This window comes from Ochotona princeps, chromosome 20 (assembly GCF_030435755.1).
Source record: "Ochotona princeps isolate mOchPri1 chromosome 20, mOchPri1.hap1, whole genome shotgun sequence".
In the NCBI taxonomy this organism is placed as follows: Eukaryota; Metazoa; Chordata; class Mammalia; order Lagomorpha; family Ochotonidae; genus Ochotona; species Ochotona princeps.
Window position 1 is genome coordinate 24957545 of NC_080851.1, and position 24650 is coordinate 24982194.

Genomic DNA, 24650 nt, shown 5'->3' on the forward strand with positions numbered 1-24650 from the left:
AGACTTAACAGCCAGCACTCATATCTCTTTGGGGTCAGCACTCAATAGAAGGGAAAGGAGAATGAATACAGGCTATGTGGGTCTTAGTTGTGTTCTTTCTATTCCCCTCAAGAGTGGTGGAGAAGCAGGGAGGGTTCTGTCCTAAGGCTCCTGATCATAGTGAATCACATCTGGTTCAAGTTCAAGTTCTCCTTGTAGGTGGCTCTGCAGCCAGTTCTATAAAGGAAAACTCCACCAAGTGCATAGCATGGGTGCTGTCCCCCCTATTGGGGAGCATGTCAAACTCACAAAGCTATCTTCCCTTTGAGAAGAGCAGGCCTCTGGTGGATGGCCAGGAAAACTCAGCCCCCAAGCCCTCTTCCCCTCCCTATTCATTTCTTCCCTGTGAATTCTAACTTAAAAAGCAAATTCCCAAACAACAAACTCCAGCAACGCCCTGAGGTCCTGGCTTTCTGGGCCCCAAGACGTTGTGCTTTCACGAAGCCCAAATACCATTCTCAGACCCACTGTGCTATAAAGAACAGCTTCAGCTGGCACGGTCATCACCAGAGAAGAGACCTAACCCTGGCCCCAGTGCACTAACAGGACTCCAAGGCGGAAGACCTTTTGTGCTCTGGAAAACAAGACACTGCGTTGTACTCCTACTGGCCAGGCACCTTGGGGGCCCTCCTCTCCCCCTCGGCTCCATGTTTTCTTGAAGTCTGTTTGACAGCATGAGGGAGGTGATCAGGAAGCCAGAAGAAAAAGTCTCTGAGACTCACTCAAATTCAGGAGCCAGGGTTTGAGATGCCAGCCTGGCCTGATTTCAGCCCTTACACCTGGCACACAGGAAGCCAAGAGCGCACACACGCACACACACGCACACACACACACACACACACACACACACACACATTCTCTGCTCCCATATCACTCTCTTGCCACTTGTTGGCATGGGAAAAACAAAAAAGTCAAGTCTCAAAACAGCTCGCCTGTCACTCCCCACTCTCCATGCAGTCCTCTCTCTTGCTGAAGCTGAACACATCCACTGTGTCAAGCCTGTGTCAGAACACAAAGAGAAGCATGCACACAGATGGGTATGCACAGCTGAGACAGACAATGCCTTCTGGAGCCTGACTCCGCCCTCTCCCCGAAAGAAAGAACTGAATGCCCACAGCCCTGGTGGTGCAGGCCCTAGCAGGTGAGGACAGTCAAAAGCTGACATGTTCCCAGGCTGGCCAGCATTTTAGGGATGAACAACAAACCAAATGGGTTTCCTTGAGTGCTGCTCCCAGGGCCACATATCACAAGGCAGGGATAGAACAGGCAGCTCTGACAGCTGGTGGGGCCAACAGCCCTTGCTTCACAAACCAGTGAGATGGGAGCCATCTGCTCAACAGCAGAGCTGGGACCAGAGCTCAGCTGCATCCCCTGTTCCCAGGCCCGTATTCAGCCATCACCTCACTGCAACCTCTCCCAGGGACATTTGTGTGTCACTTGTCTCACCCAGAGCCACTTCTGGGACAGGTACCGTGGACTGCCAGGCCTCACAGACTGGCCATGGGCAGTGCTACACAAGGTAGCTTTGTGCTACACTAAAAGCAATGTGCAGGAGAGAGCATGTGTGTCCACATGTGTGTGTGTATGTGTGTGTGAGAACACTCAGAGAGATATGCCATAGAAAACAAAGTTCTAGAGGAAACAACCCAATTAGCTAATCCCTCTGGGCTTTTGCTATGGGATGCAAGTAACATACAGGGATTTTCTGCAACCGCTATGCTGGGGCAGAACAAAGACAGACTTCTCATAAGTCCATAGAATAGCCTGCTCTATCTCAGCTCCACTCTCACTGACAGACAACATTAACACGATAACACCAAAATGTATCTGGTTACAGCCTAAACACTTTTGTGACACAATATACTTTATACAAACATCCCTTCCATTTCCAAATCCCTATCAACTTTGGGGTCTACGCCTCAAGGGACCCAACTCCAGCTGACCCTCCAAGGGCTCAGGGAGGGGGTGTTTCTACATTTCGGTTGCGGAAGTCATCCTGTGCTCAAGTGCATGTCACCATGCCTAGGTGGGGGGGGGGGGCTTTCCACGATCAACAGCCTCACTGTGACCTCAGTTCATGGGCACAGCTGGTCATTGCACAGGTGGGCAGTGAAGGGTTGACAGTGCTCACCCCAACTGACTTGGGGTGGAAATGAATCTTGGTCACGTTTTCCCAAGGCGGGGGGAAGCAGTGGGCCCAAGACATGGAATCGGAATCACTGGTTTATTCTACCCAGTGATCTAAAACTGTAGCATAATCAATTAAATAGAAACTGCTGGGCCCACTGTGTATACTTGGTGGTGCCTGCAAGACTCACAAGGCTCCTGTAAAGTTCTGTGGCTTCTGCAGTCACAGATTATTTACTCAGAACTCTGACAGCCAAATGGGCGTGTGCACGCGAGGCTGTGACCCTCCCACCCCGGTGCCAGGCACAGGCAGGTTCATCAGGGAGCAATTCCACAAACTGGGTGAGCAGGCCCACGGTGGCAGGAAGGGCATGGGGAGAGTGCACCAAAAAGTCCCAGGTGAACATGAGGAAACATCTGTTGATGACTGGAGGCCTCCCAGTGTTTCCACCCTAAAGCTCATTGCAGTTAGGTGCTTCATTGTACTTGATTGCAATTTTTTTAGTAATTTACACAATGGAATCCTTTTCTTGACTTTTGGGGTTTTTTTTAAAAAAAAGAATATAAGGTTGAGAAAGTAAAGGATGATTCCATCACATTTTGAAAAGCTTTCTAATCCTGGTTTATAAATTTATCTATGGCTTCGAAGTCTAAGCAGCACTTACTTGGATTCTGGATGGTTTCATGATTTTTTTTTTTGGAAGTTGCCATCTCATTCTAAGAGAAAAGGTAAGCCTCCCACTTCCCGGACGGGAGATTCACAGTATTTTATAGGAGTCAGTGATTTGTGCCTCTCACCCCACACAGGGTTTCCACCTGTAGACTGGAACAACAGCTTTGGACTTAGCATGTTTTGAAACAAATGAACAAGCAAGCAGCGTTGCTCCCTAAAACTAATGCACCATCGGCACATGCACACCCAGAGAACTTAACAATGGCAAAAACACTACAAGGCTTCTCTGAGGCCCCCTCTACTTTCTTGGTCCAAAGCTAAGCGATTCTCTTTTTCCCGCCTTTGTATTTTCAGTTTCATGATCAGATACTCAAACTCATGCTTTATGAGCAAAACCTTCCACTTACGGACACTGAACACGTACACTCAAAGTGCAGACTGCATCTCCCTCTGCCATGCTTTTCCCCAGGAATGTCACACGTGTGGTCACCCTACGCTCCAAAGTTGCCTACATTCCAGTCAGCAAATGTGGATTTCCCAAAGCAAGCCCCAGAGAGGACAGCCAGCCACGATGGACTCAGAGTTCAGGATGGCAAAGGCGACCAAGACAGCCTCATGGAAACCCCTCTGCAGCAGGGCTGAGACTCAGGTCACTTGTGAGCAAAGCTCGTCACAGGCATCTGCTGGTCATTAAGAAGGTATTTCATTGTCATTTGGATGCTGGGCACTGGGCGTCCAGTTTCGAGGTGCACGCGACCCTGCCTCGGGCACCACAGGCTCACTCTCCTCTCTCCTCCAAGGGAGACCTGGGAGGTTACTGTTGACTGACACCCATCTGGGCGTGGTCCGCCTCCGGCTCCTCCTCTTCCACATCTGCGCTGTACTCCTCAAACGCATCGTCATCTGCATCCGGGAGGCCCAGCAACTGTAGGGAGAGAGGAGGCAGAAACAGCTGTGAGCATCAGATGGACAGCAGGCAGGGAGCTCATCCGAGGTTGCAGATCCAAACGGAGCAGCACTTAGCGCCACAGCCTGAGACTCAGCTCCCTTGGCCTCCCCACTGATTATTTCTACACACTTAGCAGACAGAACTGGCAAGCCTTCAAAGTTGTGCACAGAGACTGGGGAGCCTGGAGAGTTTCTGCTTTTATTTATTTATCTGTGAGGCTGAGAGACACAGAGAAGCGATGGAGTACCTGCCTGCTGGTTCACCCCCTGAAGACCAGCAAGGAGCCCCAAGAGGGCCTGAAGCAGGGATCCTGGGACTCAACCCAGGCCTGCCAGCTGGTGCAAAAACCTAGCAGCTGGTGCTATCACTGCTGACCCCAGGGTCTGCACCAGCAAGAGTCTGCAGCCAGAGCTGGGCTCACCCCTAGACACATGTAGTGCCTACATGTAAGGACACAGGAGACAACTAGTCTTTTCTTTTCCATGTACATTTATATAAAGGGGATAAATTTTACATATTTCAAACATACAGTTTTAAGAGCATCGTGATAGGGAAGACCACCATAGCCCTTCCCTAGCTTCTTCTATCCTCCCTCCTTATATCTATCTTATTTTTCTCTTAATTTTTACAATTATATACTTTCACTTTATTTTAAAATAATTACAGGCTTGGCCCTCCAGCAGATAATTTAATAAATAGTAAATAGAAAAACCACTGTTCCTCCAAAGCACAGACATGGACTAACAACAATACTTAAATTCCAAAATATTAATTTCATTCACATAAATACTTTTGTATACTGTATATTAGGTACCAAAAAATCAGGAAAAATATGAGATTTGTCTTTTGAGGACTGGTTTATTTCACTAAGCATCATGGTCTCCAGATGCATTCATTTCATTGCAAAAGATAGAATTCTAATCTTTTTGTGGCTTAGAAGTATTCCATAATATATATATTCCACATTTTCTTTGCCCAGTCACCCACTGATTGACATATGGGTTGATTCCATATCTTAGTTATTATGAATTGAGCTACCATAAACATAGGGGCACAGATAACTCTCTGACAGGCTGACTTCTTTTCCTTTGGGTCAATGTCACTTCCTTTGGGATGGCTGGGTTGTGTGTTAGGTCTATTTTCAGATTTCTGAGGACTGCAAACTGCCTTCCATAATGGAGATGACATCGTTAACTGCCATACCAAATGGCTTCTCCTGTTTTTAGAATCAAAACAAGGTACCACATATGAACAAATATCTGCACATAACACTTGGATGTTAGCATAAGATAAACCATGCTGATGTCCCAACAAGATAATAAAAACACGTTTTCTACTATATTTTTCCCTCCAAAACACATGCTGATATTATTCTAACAAATTTATAAAAATGTTGAGACAACTAAACATGAAACAGTAAAATGGTAAAATAAATTATGATGTGTCAGTCATCTGGAATCAAAAACATCTACTTAGGATGGCATTTTTGAATAATGTGATGATATAAGAAATATGCACATTAAGTGTAAAAACAGCAGTATAAAATTACATTTTCATTATGATACATATTTTCTTGAAAATTACCCAGAGATGTATAGAATAGTAATTCAATGAAAAATAGCCAAATTTTAACATTTTACATTATGGGATTAATGGATCATTTTCTTCTGTTTGTCTTTTGTATTATCTGATTCTCTTCATAATCACTATCAGGGAAATTCACAAGACACATTTGCTAAAAGCGTTGATGGGTCTGTGGTTAGGAACTGGGTGACATTAGCTAAACCTGAGCAATCTAGGGTTGAAGCAAAACCTCTGGTGTGGGCAGCGGAAGACTACAGACCCCAGGGCTCCTGGGCTGGTCTGTGATATCCCTGGGCCTGGGTGTGGCTGAAAGACTATTATACCAAGGAGCTGCTAGGCTGATCACATTCAGGCCACTCCACAAAGAGACCCTAATGAAACCAACTCCAAAAAAGGTCCATACTGTTCTCCTTGTACTGCCTCCCTAGTGACCTTCCACCCTGGGCCCTCTTGCTTAAACATGGGAAAAGGATGAGCAGAACTCCAATCAAAAGTTCCCCAAATGCCACTCTCCAGGATTGGGGGAGGAAGAGGCAAGGCCAACACAGGACAAATTCCTGTGCCAGGCGATGCCAGTCACATTATGTACACAGCCTGCCAACGATGCCCAGCCAACTGCAGGCTGCATCATCTGAGCTCAGCTCACTGTAGCTGCCTCAAAGTGGCACTGTCAGCCCGGGGACAATGCCCTTTTTCTCACTAAGGCCTGCACTCCATGCTATAGTGGGTGAACAAATAAGTTAAAGTTTGCCTTAACTTACTTAGAGAAGAGCTGGCTGGTCATAATACAAATAACTGCTATTTTGGTGGTCATTATTTTTAAGATCTTTCAATTTGCCCAATAGAAATATCCACCTATCTTTCTGAAAGGCAGAGAGAGAGAGAGAACAAAAATAAGAATAGCCAGGGCTTGAACCAATGCTGGTATTGTAGGTGGCAGCTTAATTCACTGTACCACAGTGATGGCCCCAGTGGTAAAGATATACGCTGTAAGTAGGCAATGAGAGGTAACATTTAAAGAAGTGTTTCCAATATCATGGAACTACCAAAAGAAGATACAGAAATTCAATTAAAAAAAAATACAACCGTTCATTGTACTGAATAGGGAAAACAAATAAGAGAACTGGTCTTTGGTTTCCTCCTTGCTCAACAGGTCTGCCTTGAGTTCTGGGTTCAGTGGGAAACATCAGGACCAACTGGCAATGGCTGGCACAGATAAAGCAGCCACAGCAGAGGCGTGTATCTATGTGTCTGCCTTCACGGTCCACAAAAGCTATGCCTGACAGTTCTTCAGCATACACTTGGCGGAGTCACACCAACGCAGACTGAGCTCTCCCTTCAGCTTAGGAAGGTATGGATGCGGATGCAGCAAGTCAGAGAGCCACTTCCACTTCCCATCCCTGCCCTTCCTCCAGCTCTCTAGCTCTCCTTGCAGGAAAACCCAAAGTGCACAGGCCCAAGGCATGGGCCCCAAGAGGCTGTTTCCTATGGTGGGAAGTGCTCTGTCTGCACCTCCCAGAGTTCTTGCCTTGGCCTGATACAGGGAGAACAGAAGAGGAGTGGGTCCCATTGGCCTCTGGATGCCTCAGACACCCCTGTGCAAGCCAGGCCACAGCCACTGCTGAGTCTCAGCCCCCCACACTCCCCTGCTCACAGCAAGCAGGGAGAGCCAACGAGATGGTGACAGAGGCTACAAGGTCCGACTGTCCACTCCTACATCAAGGTATTTGTTGGGTTCTTCTGCAGCTCACACTGGAGACACAGCCAGGAGAGTTCCTTGGAGAGCTGCCTCAAGCCCCTGCTGCCCACTGTCACACCTCAGGTGCTTATACAAGCAGGGGAGGAGGTGCTGCAGTGGGCATGGACAGTGGTCACTCAGCAGTGGCTTCAGAGGTCTGTGGACACTCCTTCAGGAGACCCCTCTCCACTGCTTACCCCGTGGTTCACCCTCAGAGCTACCTACAATGTGGAGTCAGCATCAGTGGGCTCTGGCAGGAGCTGCTTCTATGCTTCCAGCCAGCTCCCAAGTGACAGGGACATTGCCAGTCCAGGAGCCACATTTGGAGGAAGGAGGCCACACAGCATTCTGAGCAGGTTGACAACATTAGTCTTAATGATCAATAACCTCATGCTGATACTCCCAAGACCCGTGATGAAATCGTCTTGAAGGTCAGTGTGCCCTGTTTGTTTTATTTTGAAAATTCACCTGAAAGACAGGGAAACAGTACAGGCAGATATTCCATCTACTGCTTCATTCACCAGATGTTTACACTAGCCAGGGTTGGGCCAGGCCAAAGCCAGGAGCGAGGAACTCAGTCCTGCATCTCATGGGTGGCAGGAATTCAGGTCCCTGGGTCATCACTAAAGTTTCCCTGGGTGCACACAAGCAAGAAGCTGGACTCAGCAGTGGAACCAGGACCTGAACCCAAGCACTCTGCCATGGGATGAGGTGGCCCAGATGGCATATCAGCCACCATACCAAAAAACAAAACGAGGTAATTGGTAAGAAGGCTGTAAGACCACAGTGGGCAAGAGCAGCAGGCGCTCTCTGGGCAGGAGCCGCTGTGCTTTCTAAAAAGCACAAGGGTTTCAACGTTCATACCATAAGTAATAAGCCACAATAAACTTTCCAACATCTAATGTCTTTCATTAAAACTCACACGTGTGAGATGAGCATTTGGCCTAGTCACCAGTTAAGATGACTATGTATACTATCAGGGCACCTAGATTTAATACCATGATGCCAGCTTCCTGGCCAATGTGCATTCTGGGAGGAAGCAGACGATGGCTCTAGTGCTTGGGCCCCCACCACTCGTACAAAAAACACAGATGGAGTTCTGAACTTTTGGCTTTGGCTGGGCCTAACTCTGGTTGTTGTGGGCACTTGGGGAGTGAAGCGTTGGACGGTAGCTCTCTTCCTGTCTACATCTCAAATGAAGAGAGAAAAATTAAAAACCATAAGCAAGCAAGTCTGGTGGTCACGATCTCAACCAACCAGATTCCTGAAGGGACAAGAGCACAAGTGACAACTGGACTTCCCTGTGGGCATCACCCTGTCACAGCAGTCTTGAGTGCCAGCCAAGAAGCATGTGTGTTGCTCATGGCAGTGCCTGCAGGTGCCAGGGACCCTGTGGGTCAGCAAGACCCAGAAGACTGTGAGCAGCCAGGTGATAGGGATAGGCAATGGGGTGGCCTGGGGTGGCTGAGGAGGCAGTGGTTCCCAGATGCAGGCAAAATCGCTGCTGCTGGGACCACACCCTGAGAAGCAAAACGTGGCTGCTCAGATTGGTGTATTAACACCTGTTCCCAGGGAAATGATGGGCTGCCTTTCCCTGCCCCTTAGCCTGGCAGCACTAGGTCAGCCTGTCTTCAACACGTTCTGTCCACAACGACACAGCCACACAACCCTTTCCTGTGTTTTCATTCTCAGTGGGGACAGAGTGGGTGAAAGTTTGCCCTCTGACCTGCACGGTCTTTTACTGGGATTTGTGATCTCATCACTAGGCATGTACTTCCCTGGCTAGGTGTACTTCACCTTCACCAACCAGAAAGAAGCCCCTCTGCCTCCCTGGTTCACAGGCAGGGCCCAGCCAGCAAGGACATGCACCAGGCTGGAGAAGTTCTGCTTTACAATGGAAACCAGGAAGCCCAGTAGCATCTAGTCAAACCCACGCAGCACGCATAGCTCCAGACACAAGTCTCAGCCAACCCAGCCGCTTTCCGCAATATTGCCGCATTCCACCCTGCTCCCTTTAACATGTGGCTTCCTGGTGGCCAAAATACAGACACAGACTTGGTAAGGAAAAGCAGCCACACACATCGCATCCCGGCTGGGACATCTGTACCACAGGGATCTGGGCTGCCAGCTTAGGCAACAGCTGTGGGAAGAGAAGCTGGCGGTAGCTAATGAACCCCTGGTGGGGAAGCAGCTGCAGAGTGAACGATGCTGCCTTATGGTTTTCCTAGTTAAGATGTAGGGGAACTGAGTTTCTTTTTTTTTTTATTATTATTAATGATGTCTTTAACTTTTCAAAAAAAGAGGTTTACTTATTTATTTTTGAAAGGCAGAATGATATGGAGATGAGGAGGAGGTAGGGCAGAGATGGAGAAATCTCTATCCACCTACTACTTTGCTCCCTAGATAACTAATAGCAGAGGTTGGGTCAAAGCCTAGAGCCGACTGGCAGATCTGAGAACCAGGATGGGGCACAGGACAGCCTGGGGCAGGCCACAACACCAGCCAGTTCACATTAGAGCCGGGACTAGAGGTTGGTTGGTCTGGGGTAGGCTGCAGCACCCACAAGTATGAGCTGGAATTGGGTGCAAAACAGGCCGGGCCAGGCTACAGCAGCCACTGGCAAATTACAAGGTGAGATGGGCTATGCCAGACTAAGCCACAGCACCTACCAATACATGTGATGCTCAGGAGAAGGGTAAGAGCCTGGTAGGGGTACAGTGTGGGCTCCCCTACTGGGCCACTGTTCCCACTGGTAAGCACGAGAATTGGGACTGAGGGTAGACCATGATGGGCAAGGCTATGACACCTCTTGGTCTGCTAGACTGCAGAACCATCCGGAGAGTAAAAGATTTAGGAATAGGAGTGGACACCTCTCTGATGGGCTGCAACTCTCACTGGTGAGCACTAGGACAAGGGCTGGGGGAGGACTTGGCTAGACAGGCAATAGAACCCACAAGCATGAGTGTGTGCTGGATAATGGGGTTGGTTGGGTTGAGCTAGGCTTCAACGCCCATTAATGTGTACGAGAGCTGAATGGGATGTGGGACTGACCGGACCAGTCTGCTCTACATATTGGCAAGTACAGGAACCAAGGCTGGGGGTGGGACTAGAGGGGATTATTCGGGTCACTCCAACTATAGTTCCTGCTGGTGTACATGAGGGCTGAGTTGGTCTGAGCTGCAGCATCCATTGGTTTGTGTAGGAGATGGAGCTGAAGACAGAACTAACCAGGCAACTGCAAATAGCAGTGTGTGCGTAGGTTGATGTGGGTAAAAGACTGAGCCAGACCCTGTACTGGCAAGCACACACAAGAGTCAGCTCTAGGATCACCTCAGACAAGGTGGTTTTGGGAATCCCCCCAGTTGAACCACTGAACTCAGAACTCCAACTGTGGTGAGAACTGCAGCATTGGTGGACCAATGGTAGAGTGCATGTGTCAGAGCTGGGCCTCCTCAGTGGCTATAATGGAGCAGTGGACAGCATACCCAGAGGCACATGCAGGATAAAGAAGTCAATTAGGGCCTGCAGAGGACATTTGGTACCATAGCAGAGGAAGGAGGGCAAAACAATTTGGAGACTACCTCAGACAAGCGTTGGCAGCAAATATCTGGGTGAATGGAGACTCAAGGTGGACTATGTCAGCCGATGGACCTTGGAAGGATTTTCTCATCCTTGAATCAGAGAGGTTGACAGCATTTCAGAACTACTGAAACCACTTAAGCAGAGCATGCTCCACACTGGGGATCCCGGGTTGATATCGAGTGGCCGTTCCCCAACCCTGAGTGCTGAGATGGTGGGAGGCTGGGTGCAGCTTCTCTACTTGTCTCCCCTCTTTGCCCAGATACAGGAGGAAGAAAAAGAAATTTGGAAACAATGCTCTCACTCTCTTTCCCCTAACTCTTGATCCTTCCCACCTTGATCAGCTACATAAAAATCATCAAAAAATTTTTTAATAAAAGAAGAAGCCAGGAGCCAGGAACTCCATCTGGGTCTCCCACATGGGTGCAGGACCCCAAACACTTAGTCCATCTTCTGCTGCTTTTCCAGGTACATTACAGGGAGTTGGATCATGAGTGAAACAGTTGAGACTTAAATTGGCACACATATGGGATTTTGGCATTGCTGGCAGTGGCTTAACCCACTGTACCACAATGTCAGGCCTGAACCTGATTGTCTTCAAATTTAATTTAACTTGCAAGATGCCTCAAACCCCCAATAGAGTTCCTGGCTCTGGGCTTTGGCCTCTTGGGAAGTGAAAAAATGAACGGGCGATATGCTTCAACTATCTCTCCTTCTCTGTCACTTTGCTTTTCAAATAAATAAAAATATGCTGAAGAATTTAGAACCTGGAAAGGCAAGCTTAACATGAATATGGCTGAAGTCCTGAGGGTATTGGTTGACATGCGAGACACAGCCTGATGTTTCACTGCATTCTTAGCTTACTCTAACAGCTGGGCAGACCAAAGAAATGGCAGAAAGGAGTGGACCATCCCACATCTGCACACATGTTAAGCTTCTGTCTGGCAGAAGATGTTGTTACCTTGGGTCTCAGTTTAGTTCAGTGCACACACAGAACTGATACAAACACACCAGAAGCAAGATGCCAGGAGTGAGAATGAGCAAAAACACTTACAACTAAACAGACTTATGAACCGTGAGACAGCAGACTTAGGCCATCAGGGAGCAACGACAACCAAATTCAATACGAGACAGGCCTGGACATCTCAGCAGAGCAGATCACAACTGAACAGATTGAAGATAACTAATGAACAATTCTAGTGCAAATGTTATTGAGCATGTCGAGTGCCTACTGTGGGCAGGTGACTGGATTTGGGGGAAACATGACACTGGCAATCTGACTTCATCTTTCAGTGAGGAAACAGGGAACTAGCTCCATTATCAACACAGCAGGGTGAGGCAGGAGTGATATTTTTGGTTTTTTCCCACAGCTCCTAGCTCATCCTTGCCACAGCTCTTGCTATTTCCTAGGTGACTAGAATAAATTTGGGGTGCTGCAGGCTCCTCAAGTCTCTTTCTCTCTGGCCTCTGGCCTTCCACCTGCTGCTTATTTGTTCCCAGGCAGGCTAGGATCTCTCATCTCTCGGGCCACATGGACATGAGACTCTGCCCTGACCCTGACTGGGACCTTTTGACCATAAAGAAATGCTTTGTTCTGCCTTCCCTGACAGATCACATGACCCTCATTTCAGCAGGGGTCCTGCCCCAGCCTCCTGAGGGGGGGAAGCTGCCCAGGTAACCAAATTCTGCCAGGATTCCAGAACGCCAGCCTCAGGTCACCCCTGTGCATCCACTCACATCTCAACTGTCCGTGCTCCAGTCATGTCTATACAGTGACAGCTCCATCAAGATCCAAAGGGAAGGGTTTGCAGGGCCTGTAGACACATGGAGGTGTGCAAGTGTTTCCACCCCTGTGTGCACCCCTTCCTCTGCAGCCTCTGTCCTTCATGACAGACCCATGGGGGGATTCCCAAGTTCTGGGAACCACTTTAGCATGTGAGACAAACTTGAGAAGAGTTCTGGGGACCCCAATAGACAGCCAGTGATCGGAGCACTAAGAAAACCATCTGGAGCCCGGCGTGGTAGCTAGTAGCTAAAGTCCTCACCTTGCACAAGCCGGGATCCCATATGTGCACCGGTTTGTAATCTAGCAGCCCCGCCTCCCATCCAGCTTTTTGCTTGTGGCCTGGGAAGGCAGTCAAGGATGGCCCAAGGCCTTGGGATCCTGCACCGACATGGGAGACCCGGAGGAGGCCCCTGGCTCCTGGCTTCGGATCAGCTCAAATGCAGCCATTGCGGCCACTTGGGGCCTGAATCAGCTGATGGAAGATCTTCCTATCTGTCTATCCTTCTCTCTGTATATATGACTTTCCAATGAAAATAAATAAATCTTTATTTAAAAAAAGAGAGAGAGAAGAAAAGAAAACCATCTGTAGGTCACACTGGCACAGGAGACCAGGGGGAGAGTCTTGGGGGTCAAGCCTCAAAACTCAAAGGACCTGACACTGCCTCCAGGCAGGCAGTGCTGCCCTGCTGGTGTCCTACCAATAGCCATAGAGGACAGAGAAGCCCTCTGTGTCAGGAGCATAGATGAGGAGATGTGCTGAGTCTGAGCTTGTTTCCCGAGGTGGTCTTTCACTCCACATAATTATCAGTCAGAGTGGAAACAGACTGCCTGTCACCACGAAGATAGAAGTGCTCAATGCTGACAGGGATGGGAAACAAGCCAGCGAGACTCTGGAAAAGGAAGCAAGGGTAGCACCAGGATCCAGGTCCATCCATCACAGAGGTGCAACCTTGGTAGGTCTTTCTGGGAACGCCCAGTAGGCAAGCCCCTCTGTGAGAACAGAACCATGGGAACCTGGACAGGAACACTCAATGGTCTCACATAAGGATTTGTTCGCATCCCAACCTACTAGGGACTTTCAACTCAAGGGATGCTAGAAATATCCGCCATCTCCGCGACAAACAGCTGTGTCACATCCTGTCCCCCTCCCGCCCCCTCCCCTGGCTGCTATCTTTAAACCACAGGGCAGACAAGAGAAAAACAATTAGTCATCCTGTGCGCAGGGCCCACTCTCCCCACCACCCATGTGGCTCCAGGCCACAGTGATGCGGGGCAGACACCTACAGGTCTGAAGGACGTGAAGACTTTCTCTAGGACCTCATGCAGCGTCTTCTTGCCGCAGGACGAGATGTAGTCTTGCGCCAGCTGCAGGAAAGGCAGGCAGTCCTCGCTCTCACTCCACACGTGCTGCAGGGGACAAAACAGACGCACAAGTCATCAGCACACTCAGGCTGGGGTGCACTGAGTAAGCGCACTTCACACAAACCCACACATGCATGCTGGATCTGTCTGCCTTGCAGGAGGTCAGGATATGTCTCATCAGGAGAAGCCCCACACCTCCAGCCCCAATCGCACCTGCTCTGTCCACTGTTACATCTGCATACACATGGCAGAGGGCAGTGGGCAAGGCTCCTCTCAGCCATCAGGCCTACTGCCCATTTTCTTGTGCTGGCTTTGGGTATTCTTTTCTTTCATGAAGACTGATTTGGGAGTTTTTCAAAAAGCCTGGCCTTGGTCAGGCTGAAGCCAAAAGCTAGGAACTCCACCTGGGTATTCCATGTGGGTGCCTGGGGCCCAAGTACTTGGGCCATCCTCCACTGCTTTCCCAGGTGCACGGATCAGAAGCAGAGCAACCAGCAGTATGCAAACTTGCCCCGATGGGGGATGCCAGCAAGATGGGTAGGGGTTTAAGCTGCTGCACTACAAGACTGGCCCCATGAGGGTGGATTTAAGACTAGTGTGAGGAGGCCCCTGAAGCCTTTATCTCTGAAATGCTTAACTGCAAACCTGAGCTGTGGCTGAGGGATTAATGAAGCATTAACCACTAACTTGGAACAGGGTGTCCTCCGGTCACAGCAGCATGTGGTGGAGGTGGTTCAAAGTGAGATGAGCCAAGAACACCCACAGCCATCGCTCAGTGCCAGGAGGCAAAGGTGTATGAGAGATGCCCTTCCCTTAAAGCATTCTAAGGGGACATCACAACCAACCTGGCTTCACAGTATAACCCTGGTGGCAGGAGGTCAGTTTTGGGTCTTCTGTTTTCCCTATGGCTGGGTGAGACGTCTTCCCCATGCAAGGGTGACTTAATTCAGAACATCTCTGAGATCAGTCATGCATGCCTTTTCTACACAGGTGTAGGGGTCAGGACCAAATCCAAGCAACAGGCTGGAGCAGCTGACCCGTAGGAACTTCCTGCCCTGCAGGTCTCAGCAAGACCAGGTGCTGGGCTGTTGGAAAAAGCCTGTTTGGTCTGGGCAGGCGGGCAGCATAGGGGACTGAGGGCTAACAGCTCCGTGGAGAGGAGCGAGACATGAGGGGCAGGCAGCAGGAGTGAGATCAGCTGGAGAAATGACCCTGTGCTCACATCCAGGACCAGGGCTTGTCATTCAACACATTTAGCTCCTTTCTCACTGCAGGATGTCCAAGAACCAGACTACCAGCCTTATGAAATGATGCTCAGACACTATGAGAGTTGGCACACATGCGCCATCTTTATAGTTCATTTATCTATGTCTTGCAGTTGTACAAGTCCATCCATTCCCCAGCCCTATGGCTCTGGCTCTAGTAGATATCTTGGGACGCTTTCTCCCTAATCTAATAAAGACTGTGGCTGGACCCCATGGCTTTGGAGAACAGCCCAATGCCCTTCCCTACTGGAGATCCTTAAAATCTCCTAGGGCACCAAAATGTCACTTATGTAACAGCCTCTCACAACATACAATAATGGACCAGCACAAAGTGCTTCTGTGTCTCACTTGCGGCTCAATCAGCAGAAATTCAGTGGGAACAAAGTCCTATTTCAGTGCATCTGCTCGGTATCCACCTTCATGCCTCACGCACCCTCCATGCTTCACGCATTTGTAAAAGTTGTAGCTGATTGTGAATTTTTGCCCAAGTTAAGTGGAATTAACAGCTCATACTATCCTACATACTATTTTAACCCTGTCCTAGACATGTGAAAATCAGTAATCAAGTCAACAGTTTATTGAGTGCCTGGGGCCCAGGGGCTGGATGGCATCCATGGACATTCAGTAGTTCCTGTGGGGGGACTTCCAAAGGTTCATGCAAAAGTAGAAGGAAAGGGGCTGGGGGCTTAGAGGATAAGCCTCCACTGGTGATGCCAGGATCCCAAACGGGCACTGGCTTGAGTCTTGTCTGCTCTACTTCCTTTTTTAAAGATTTATTTATTTTTATTAGAAAGGCAGATATAGAGAGAGGAGGGGGAGAGATAGAAGAACTTCCGCTCGCTGATTCAGGCCCCAACTGACCACAACAGCCGGAACTGAGCTCATCTGAAGCCAGGAGCCAGGAACTTCTTCTGGGTCTCCCATGCAGGTACAGGGTTCCAAGACTTTGGGCCATCTTCTACTGCTTTCCCAGGCCATAAGCAGAGAGCTGGATGGAAAGCATGGCAGCCGGGATATGAACTGGTGCCCATGTGGGATCCTGGTTTGTGTAAGGCGAGGACTTTAGCCACTAGGCTACCGTGCCAAGTCTATCTGCTTCACTTCTAATCCAGTCTCCTGCTAATGTACCTGGGATAGTGTTGGGGGATAGCCCAAGTCCTTTGGCCCCTGCAACTAAGAGGAAGACTCGATGGAATTCCAGGCACCTGGTTTTGGCCTGACTTGGTCTTGGCCATTACAACCATTTGGGGAGCAAACCAGAGTTCTCTATAACTCTGCCTTTCAAATACATAAAAAATCTTTTTTAAAGTGGGAAGAGAAAAAGCTAAGTTGATGCTGATGCCAGAAAAAACAAAAACAAAAACCCCTGAAATCCATTAAGAATTTTTTCATAATTTTCCATGACAATTTCTGAAGACCCCATGTAAATAAGCCGGTCCTTCCACTTTTACACTCCAGGGAGGAGAGGGGAAGGTGCTTTTCACCTGGCTCAAGGGCAAGGTCACACAAGTTACATTTTTCTCATTTGGCCTGGCCGGGATTCTGAGCTAATAAGTAGGTTTAGAAAATATTGTTATCTTGGCCCTTGCCCACAGGGTAAAGCGAGGGACTATAGAGTTTGGAGACAAGCTCAAGTGACCATAGCCACTTCATTAACATTATTTTGGGTGGGCCGTATGGTGCAGCAGTTCAGCTGTCCTTTGGGAAACTTGTATCACAAATCGGAGTTCAAGTTGTTTGGTTCTGTTTCTGACTCCAGCTTCCTGGTGATATTCACTCTTGGGGATAGCTCAGTACTTAAGTTCTAGACACCCATGTGGGAGGCCTGGATAGAATTCCAGGCTACAGGCTTCCACCCTGCCCAACTCCAGCTGTTGCAGGCATTTAGGGAGTAAATCAGAAAGAAGGATCTCTCTTTCCCTCTGTGCAAATAAGCAAAATCAGAACCATCTTAAATAGAGAAAAGTAGTTAAGGTGCTACTTGGGACACCTGTATTCCATGTCAGAGTTCCACTTCCAATTCTAGTTTCTCGCTAAAGTGTATGCTAGGAGGCAACAGATGATGGCTCAAGTGGTTGGGGCCCTCCTACCCAATGAAGGAGACTAGGACTGAATTTTCAGCTTGCCCTAGCCCCAGCTGTGGCAGGCATTTGGGGAGTGAATCACTGGATGGGACAACTGTCTCCATTCTGAAGCAGCTATACCTAGCTGAGGCTGTGTCTAGAGACAAGACAGACGGGCACTTAGGAGGGCCAACAGACCTTTCAAAGACCAAGGAGGGGCATGATGAGTATCTGGGGACAGGGCAGACCATGCTGAAAATAGGATGGGGAACTAAAGACAAGCATCCCTTGCCACAAAGCATGGGCACATGACTTTACAGGGAAATTGTTGAAGGTATGCGAAACCCAACACCTACTTTGCTGGGAAAACACTGACGTGATAACCAATGCCATGGCAAATCCAAATGGAGCAACACAATGTGCTGACCACCGAGTAGGGAGCTGGGGCAAAGCAGGCCACAGACTCCCTGGAACAAGGAAGACATATCAGGCAGGGAGGCCAGCAGGGCTTCCCAAGCTGCAGAGGGCATCCCAAGGCTTCTGAATGAATCTTTATTTTTAAAATTTTATTTGAAAGGCAGAGAACAAGAGCAGACAGACAGGTAGAAACAGATATTCCATTTGCTGGTTCACTTCCTCAAGCCTGCAACAGCCAGAGCTGAGTCAGGCCAAAGCCAAGAGCCCGGCAACCAGTCCACATGGCCAGTAAGGACCTAACTACCCTAACTACCTGAGTCATCGCTGGCTGCCTCCAGAGGGTGCATCAGTAGCAGCTGAGGGGCGGAGGGGAGTGGTGCTGCAACTGAACCCAGGCACTCAGGTATAGGATGTGGGCATTTTCATCTCTGCACCAAACGCTCACCTCAGGGGTTTTGATTTTATGTGTATTTGGGGGGTGAGCTGTTTAGGTCACCTGGGGTCGGGGGCACTATCTGTGTTAAGAATTTACATTTCCAAGAAATGTAGATGGTAGATTTCCAGACGCTGGTCTGGGGGACACCTTGAGAGTCACAAGTGAAGCAGAATTCTGTCCATACATGAAGGGGCGAGGGTGGGAGTGTTGGTTTTGGATAAACTTAAATGATGTCATTGGTGACTGCCACAAGGCAGGAGGCACATTCAGCCTAAGTCATGGGACACTGTGACACTTGCAGGGCCCACCTGCCACCGTTTTGTCTTCTGAGGCTGACCATTCCATGCACAGACCAGGGACACATCATCTCCCCTGTATGGACAATGCTCAGCCATCGAGGAAGACTGCATGGCCTGTCCACCAGGCAGTCACACCCACCAGTCCTCATTCAGTCCCCTCAATGACAATGCAGGCTGGCTAGATGATATCCATGTGACAGAGGAGGAAACTGAGGGCAGAGTTAGATGAGAAAGCCTTCACATCTTCACTGCAAACATAATGCAGTGTCATTTAAGTCAGGTAAGGCAGAGGTTGGCTCACCTGTTTATAAAGGGCAGAGACACTGGTGGAAACTTCCACCTGCTGGTTCGCTTTCCAATCACCTGCAACAGAGTAGGCTAGGCCACAGCTGAGCCAGGAACTCAGTCTGGGTCTCCCACTAGGTGTGGCAGGGACCCAAATAACTGAGCTATCACTTATTGCCTTGCAGGATACGTGTTAGTAGAATATGGAATTCAAAGCAGAGCCAGGACTTGAACCCTGGCTCCCTGATTCGGGATGCAGGTGCCCCAAGCAGTTCCTTGACTGCTGTGTCACATGACCTGCTCCTGTATTGACCAGGGAGCCCAAGACACTGCTGAGTGGGGACTCACTGAGGGTGGCAGTGAGGGTTACACACAAGAGGCAAAATAGGAGACAGAAGGAAAAGGCCTAGTGGCTTACACAAGTGCTATAGCATGAGCATGCAGGCAAACAGGTGCACCCTGCTCATCGTCTATGCTAACACTGGCAGGATTGGGATGATCTGGATGTGCAGAGTGGTGAGGAGAGAAGGCAGACCCTGAGATCTCTCACTTGAGCAACAGATGGATGGTGGCAACAGAGATAAGAAGAGCAAGCTGGGTTGACAGCTACAGAACACTCCGTACAAGCAAGAGGCTGGTCTCGAGGCTGCCACAGTAACTCACACATCGTCCTCACTTTAAGGCACTTTTATCAAACAACCCTTTCAGGGAGGTATGGCTGCTGTCCTCCTCATGTTCCAGATGTGGAAACTGTGGCATAGACTGGCTAAAGAAAACACCTTTCCCAAAGCATAGAAGTGGGGAGCTAGGAAGCGACTTCCACAAATCACCATACACCACCATACAACACTTTCTCCTAGACAGTTGGAAGAACCCAGACAGCACAGGGGCAGAGACCCTGTTCCCATTCCTGAAACCCAGAATTAGGAATCCGAGGTGCTATGGGTATACAGGTACTCAGGATACAGGGTTGCACCCTTGATCAATGCTGCTTGACTAAATGAATTGAGAAATGCTTGCAAATACTTGTGCTGTTAACAAATTCCTCCAGTAACAGGGATTTCACTCATCCCAAATTTACTCTGATTTTATTACTGTTTTCCTGAGAACGCATGAAAAGAACCTAGATATACTTAGAGGCCATCAGCAGTTCAGCAAGCCTGGCCTGGGACTTGCTGAGGAAAAGGTTCTGGGTGGGCATTTAATCTAGCAGCTACACATCTCAGTCTTCCATCAGGGCACCTGGGTTCCCTATTGGGTTGGCTCCTGACTCTGGCTTCCCCCCAAGCTTTATGCCACCAGGTAGCAGTGAGCGCCTGGGGCTACTACCACCCAAACGGGAAACCTGGGTAGAGTTCTTGGCTCTTGTCTTTAGCCTCTCAGCTACTGGGGACATTTGGAGAACGAATTAACAAATGGGAGCTGTTTCTCAAAGTAAAACACACACACACCCAGGGTTAGCCACAAACGAAAACAAAAGCCTCCTACTGTTGGCATCTCAGGCATTATAGCCTCCAGGAATTTTGAGAAAATTCCAGTTTATGGAAGGAATTGTTCTCGCCCTGGCTCCCACCTCCCATCTTCCCTGTCTATTCCATCAACCTCATCAGCGAATAAACACTTCTTCCTACAGGTGGGAAAGCATTTTAACTACAGGTGGCCTTGAAAAGGGCTCCATGGGATGCTTCTCAAAGGTGGCTTTACACACATGTCCAAGGTTTTTCTTTTCTCTCAGCTGCTCACCTACTCTCCTTTGCACCAGTTTCCTGGGTCTGGTCCCTACAGCTCCCCTGCTGGTTATTCTTGGGCACACTGGGGTCCGCCCACTGCAGCCATGGGGCTGTGCTTTCCTCACTCTGGCAACGGAGTGAAGCCCCTTTGGAATGATGCTCTATTTCTCTGCATAAGAAGTTAGACTGACTTATTTTAAGTGCAGTTAATATGTCCTCACATAGAAAATGCTGCCTGTAATACCTGGTGAAAAAGGCATTGTTATTAACCCCACTTTACAGGTGAGAAAACTGAGTTTTCCATTTTTAAGACAGAGAGGCTCTCAACTTTGAAAAGACAGGATCTGTGACACCAAATTTGCGGCCTCTTGCTGGGCAATGGCATCATTACACTCACAGTTTGGACCTAGACAGTGTGCCTGAGGAGTGGGGGAGGGGATACAGCATGGGGTCCCAGTCCTGCAGCAGCAGTTCCAGTCTGCCAGTGGACGCCCCCTTTCCCCGCCCCAGGCCATTTTTCTCCTGGAGCCTCCCACCTGCACACCTGAACTCAGGCGGGTCGCCGCCGACCCGGCGAGGTGGTGGGAGACCCGCTTTATTGGGCACTAGCTGTCGCCTCCCAGGGACCGGATAAGGAGGTCCCGCCCTTCCAAGTGCCCGCCAAGTGCGGAGGGACTGGGCTCCACCTGCGGAGCCTGCACCAGGTTGCACCCGCGTTGCCATCTGAGTCCGCAAGGGGCGGCGGCAGCGCTCCGGCCGCCGACCACACCGCAACCCGCACCCACACTAGCCTCCATCTTACATTGGGGACCATCATTGATTCCTAGTCTTCACAGAGCACCACCCTCACCCCAACTCCCGGCCCTCGGCAACACCCTTCTCCTCGGCCAACACCACGATCCCAAGTGGTCACAGGCAGTCAAGCCGGAGCTCCCGATAGCGCAGGTCCAGGTCGTGTGTATGTGTGTGTCGGGGGTCCTAGGAGTGAAGGAGTGCGAGTCCAGGCACGCCCAAGGGTGCTGGGATGGAGACCCTGGAAGCGATTCCGCAAGGAATGTCCGAGAGCTCCTGCAACAGCTGTACGGCCGAAGGCTTTGTGTCCGGCGCAGACAGCGCCAAGCGCGCACGGGGTGCGGGGCAATTCGAGGAGTTGTGCTCTGCGCAGGAGAGGAGCGGGCTCCTCCCGCGGACAGGACGCCTGGATTGCCAGAGGTTCCAGACTTGGGAGCTTTTGCTAGGATCCACTCGCCCAGCCCCTGTGCGCGGACACCCCAAGAAGTCCCCTAGGCCAAAAAACCGCACCCGAGCCGCGGGGTCGCATCCCTGAAGGTGCGCAGGCAAGACCCAAGGCTGGATGGACTCCAGGGGCCGCCACCCCTCCTGCACCACTGCCTAGCTCCCGGATCCTAAAGGCGCCCTCCTCCACACCCGGCTCCAGGGTTTCTCCGCGGGAGCGCAGAGCACCGGGGCGGCGGCGGCGGGGTACGCCTCCCCTCCTCCCGACCCTATACACTGCCCGGTACCCGCAGCCGCCCCGGCGAGCAGTCTCTTCCCCACGGCACTCCACTCACGAAATTGTCGACGCTGCCGTTGTCCGGGCACAGCACATAGAAGGAGACGCCGGGGTCGGCGTAGAAATCCATCCTGCGCTCGGTGTCCTCCGTGGCGATGAGCTCGAAGGGCGTGTGCGAGCACCATTTCTCCGCAGCGTCCGCCAGCTGCTGGAAATCCATCGCGTCCGCCGCCGCCGCCGTGCCCAGCCGCCTCTGGTTCTCGGCGTCTCCTCCCGGGCTGGCCACGCGGTGTGGCGTGGCGTGGGGTGGCGCAGGTTCCCCCACACCGGCTCTCGCGGCTCGAACCCGCGGCGACTGTTTACATGCGGGATGCAGCCGAGGCGGGCGGCGGACGGCGCGGGCCGTGCGCGCGGCTCCTCCCAGCGCCGGCCCGCCTGCTCCGCCCCCGGTCGGGCGGGCCCTGAGGGGCCGGCGCGGCCGGGCAGGAGTGGCCGCCGCCCCTCTGCAGCCTCCGGGGTTTCCTGCTTCGCCTCCCCGGCTCCTCCCTACTCCCAGGGCCCCCGGAGTTTTCGGCAAACCCGGAGCATCCCGGGGCCTCCTGGGCGAACGCGGGGCCGCCCCGGCCCGTGACGTCACGGACCCCGGCCAATCGGCGCGGCGGCCCGCCAGCTCGGTGACGTCACAGCGCGGGCCCGGGTTCGTGGCCGGGCGGGCTGCGGCGGTTGAGGCGTTTTCCTCAGCGCAGTTCACGCTGAGGTAAACTTGGACCTGGCGTGAAGCTAGTTGGGACATTTCGGGGGACACAGAGCTTCCTTTTCTGCACCTGAAGTCCCTTTCCTCTGGCGGATGTAGTGGAATAGGAAGGGGGCAGCGGGCGCGCATCGCACGAGCCGGGAGGACGCTTGTTCTGTGAACTTTCGACCTGCTTCTGCCCATGAGGTGTGCCTTCCCGGGCCGCTCTCGCTCCGGGCACGTAAACCTGAGGAATCAGCCGCAGTGACAGCTGCACCCCCTCTCCTCAGTTGAGGAGACTCTGGAAGGTTCTGTGCTCTCCGCAGCACCGAGACAGGAATTCCTCCCTCCGGACAGCTCCTCAAGTCCCCTTAGCGAACCAAAGGAGCAGTTCCAAAGCGAAACTCATCTTTTGGTGAGGGAAGAGGTTTTGGTGATTTGCCTAAAAATCATCCTGGAAATTGAATCCTTTTTTCTTTCATTTTTTTAAAGGATACTTTTTTCCATTGGAAGTTGGTCCTTAAAAGTTAATGCTCCTGTGTAATGATCTGACTTGGCTATTTCCTGGCCTCCTGGAACGCGGTTCGGTTCACTTAAGTCAACATCTATAAAGCTTGTGCTGGGTACTGGGTGTTAAGAGCAACATGCACGAGGTGTGGTTTTTGCCACCAAGGAATTTTATTTTTTTAAGGTTCTTTTTCTAATTTGCGAGGCATAGTTACATAGAGAGAGGAAGAGACAGAGATCTTCCATCAGCTGGCTCACTCCACCAAAGGATCAGGAGTGTGGAACTTCATCGGGCACTCCTATGGGATGCCAGCATTACAGGGTGGTGGCTTAACCTTGCGTCTGGAACCTACAGATTGTAAACCAGGCGTTCTTCTCAGTCGGCCCTGCACAGCTGACCAAAATGACGCCCCTCTGCCTCCATTCGGCTGCTATGAAACTCTATAGGTGTAAAGTCCTAAATTAATTGTGCTTGAGATGCAGAGATGATTCTTGAGGTGCCTGGCCAATCAGAGGAGCTCTAGAGAGGCACTTGGGCTCTCCCTAGAGACTCACTGGAGCAGGTGGCTTCCTCACCAGGGAGATTCCCCACTGAGGTGGGAGATGGAGGCAACCTCCTGTCATGAATCAAAGAGCAGGTGTTCAGGGCTGAGAGCAACCCCCAGCCAAAGCCAGCAAGACAAGGAGAAACAAGCCTGAAAGATCTAAGCCTGATTTGAACCTGTGGAGAACCCAGCCATGCCAGGCTGTGCTGGCACTCCTGACTTTGGGCACCATGGATGTTGCTGTCAGCTGGTCGAATTATATATTTTTCTGCTATGGTAGATAACAAATACACAGGACAACGAAAAAAATCAAGTATATAAAGATTCAACATACAATGGTAATATTACCACAATGTATTTATTGGAGTGTTTTATTTGAGGAGTTAAGGGAAAAAGAGACATCCCATTCAATGGTTCAGTCCCCGGATGTCTGCCAGGATAAGGACCAGGCCAGGAACTCAAACCAGATCTGCCACATGGATAGCAGGAACTCAACTCCTCGAGACCTCACCCCTCACTGTGGAAGTTTCCTCTGCAGAAGTCACCTGACCCTGGACTTCTATAAAGTCATCAGAAAAGTCTACCCTTGGCTGTCCTGCCAGAGCTGCCTCATCTGCCCACCCTTGTCTGGAATTTTCCGTGGTTTTTATTCCAATGTAAGTAGGATTGGTGTTCACATCTAATTTGATCTTTTGTGCACATCCCTGTTGGTAAATCCATTGAATTAGCCATTCCCTTTAGTAACAGCATTTCGATTATACAGTAAGGGAAGCCAAGCATATAAGAAGCATTCAACCTTTGGTTGAGCTCAAGGGAGTCCCCTTGTATCGAGGGGGACTGTGGACTCCAAGTTTGAGAAGGTGGTGGTTGTGGTCAGTAGGGCAGTAGGTAATTTGTCTCTAAGTGGCCAGAGGTGTGAAAGGACCTGAGAGTCTAGACAAGTGACACCCAGAGATCATTGTGGGACGCATGCCCATCACGTCTTCCCCACAGTACGCTCAGGAACACTGAGCACTGGCC

The 24650-nt window shown here is 50.4% G+C and overlaps 1 protein-coding gene across 1 annotated transcript; it reads right to left on the reverse strand.

Moving 5' to 3' along the window:
- Positions 1 to 3025: 3025 nt before the first annotated feature.
- Positions 3026 to 22441, reverse strand: MTURN (maturin, neural progenitor differentiation regulator homolog). The gene is made up of 3 exons (XM_004582404.4): positions 21904 to 22441; positions 13760 to 13882; positions 3026 to 3764 (listed from the first exon to the last, which is right to left on the reverse strand). Exons 1-3 carry the CDS (start codon positions 22063 to 22065, stop codon positions 3654 to 3656), a joined length of 396 nt encoding a protein of 131 aa, XP_004582461.1. The 5' UTR covers positions 22066 to 22441; the 3' UTR covers positions 3026 to 3653.
- Between the last annotated feature and the right edge of the window lie 2209 nt (positions 22442 to 24650).

Excerpts from the sequence above, each read along its gene's own strand:
- MTURN (XM_004582404.4), bottom strand. The coding sequence starts at position 22,065 with ATGGATTTCCAGCAGCTGGCGGACGCTGCGGAGAAATGGTGCTCGCAC. Across the intron at positions 13,883-21,903 it reads ACGGCAGCGTCGACAATTTC|CACGTGTGGAGTGAGAGCGA; the intron begins GTGAGTGGAGTG and ends TGTCCCCTGCAG. Across the intron at positions 3,765-13,759 it reads TCTTCACGTCCTTCAGACCT|TTGCTGGGCCTCCCGGATGC; the intron begins GTAGGTGTCTGC and ends CTCTCCCTACAG.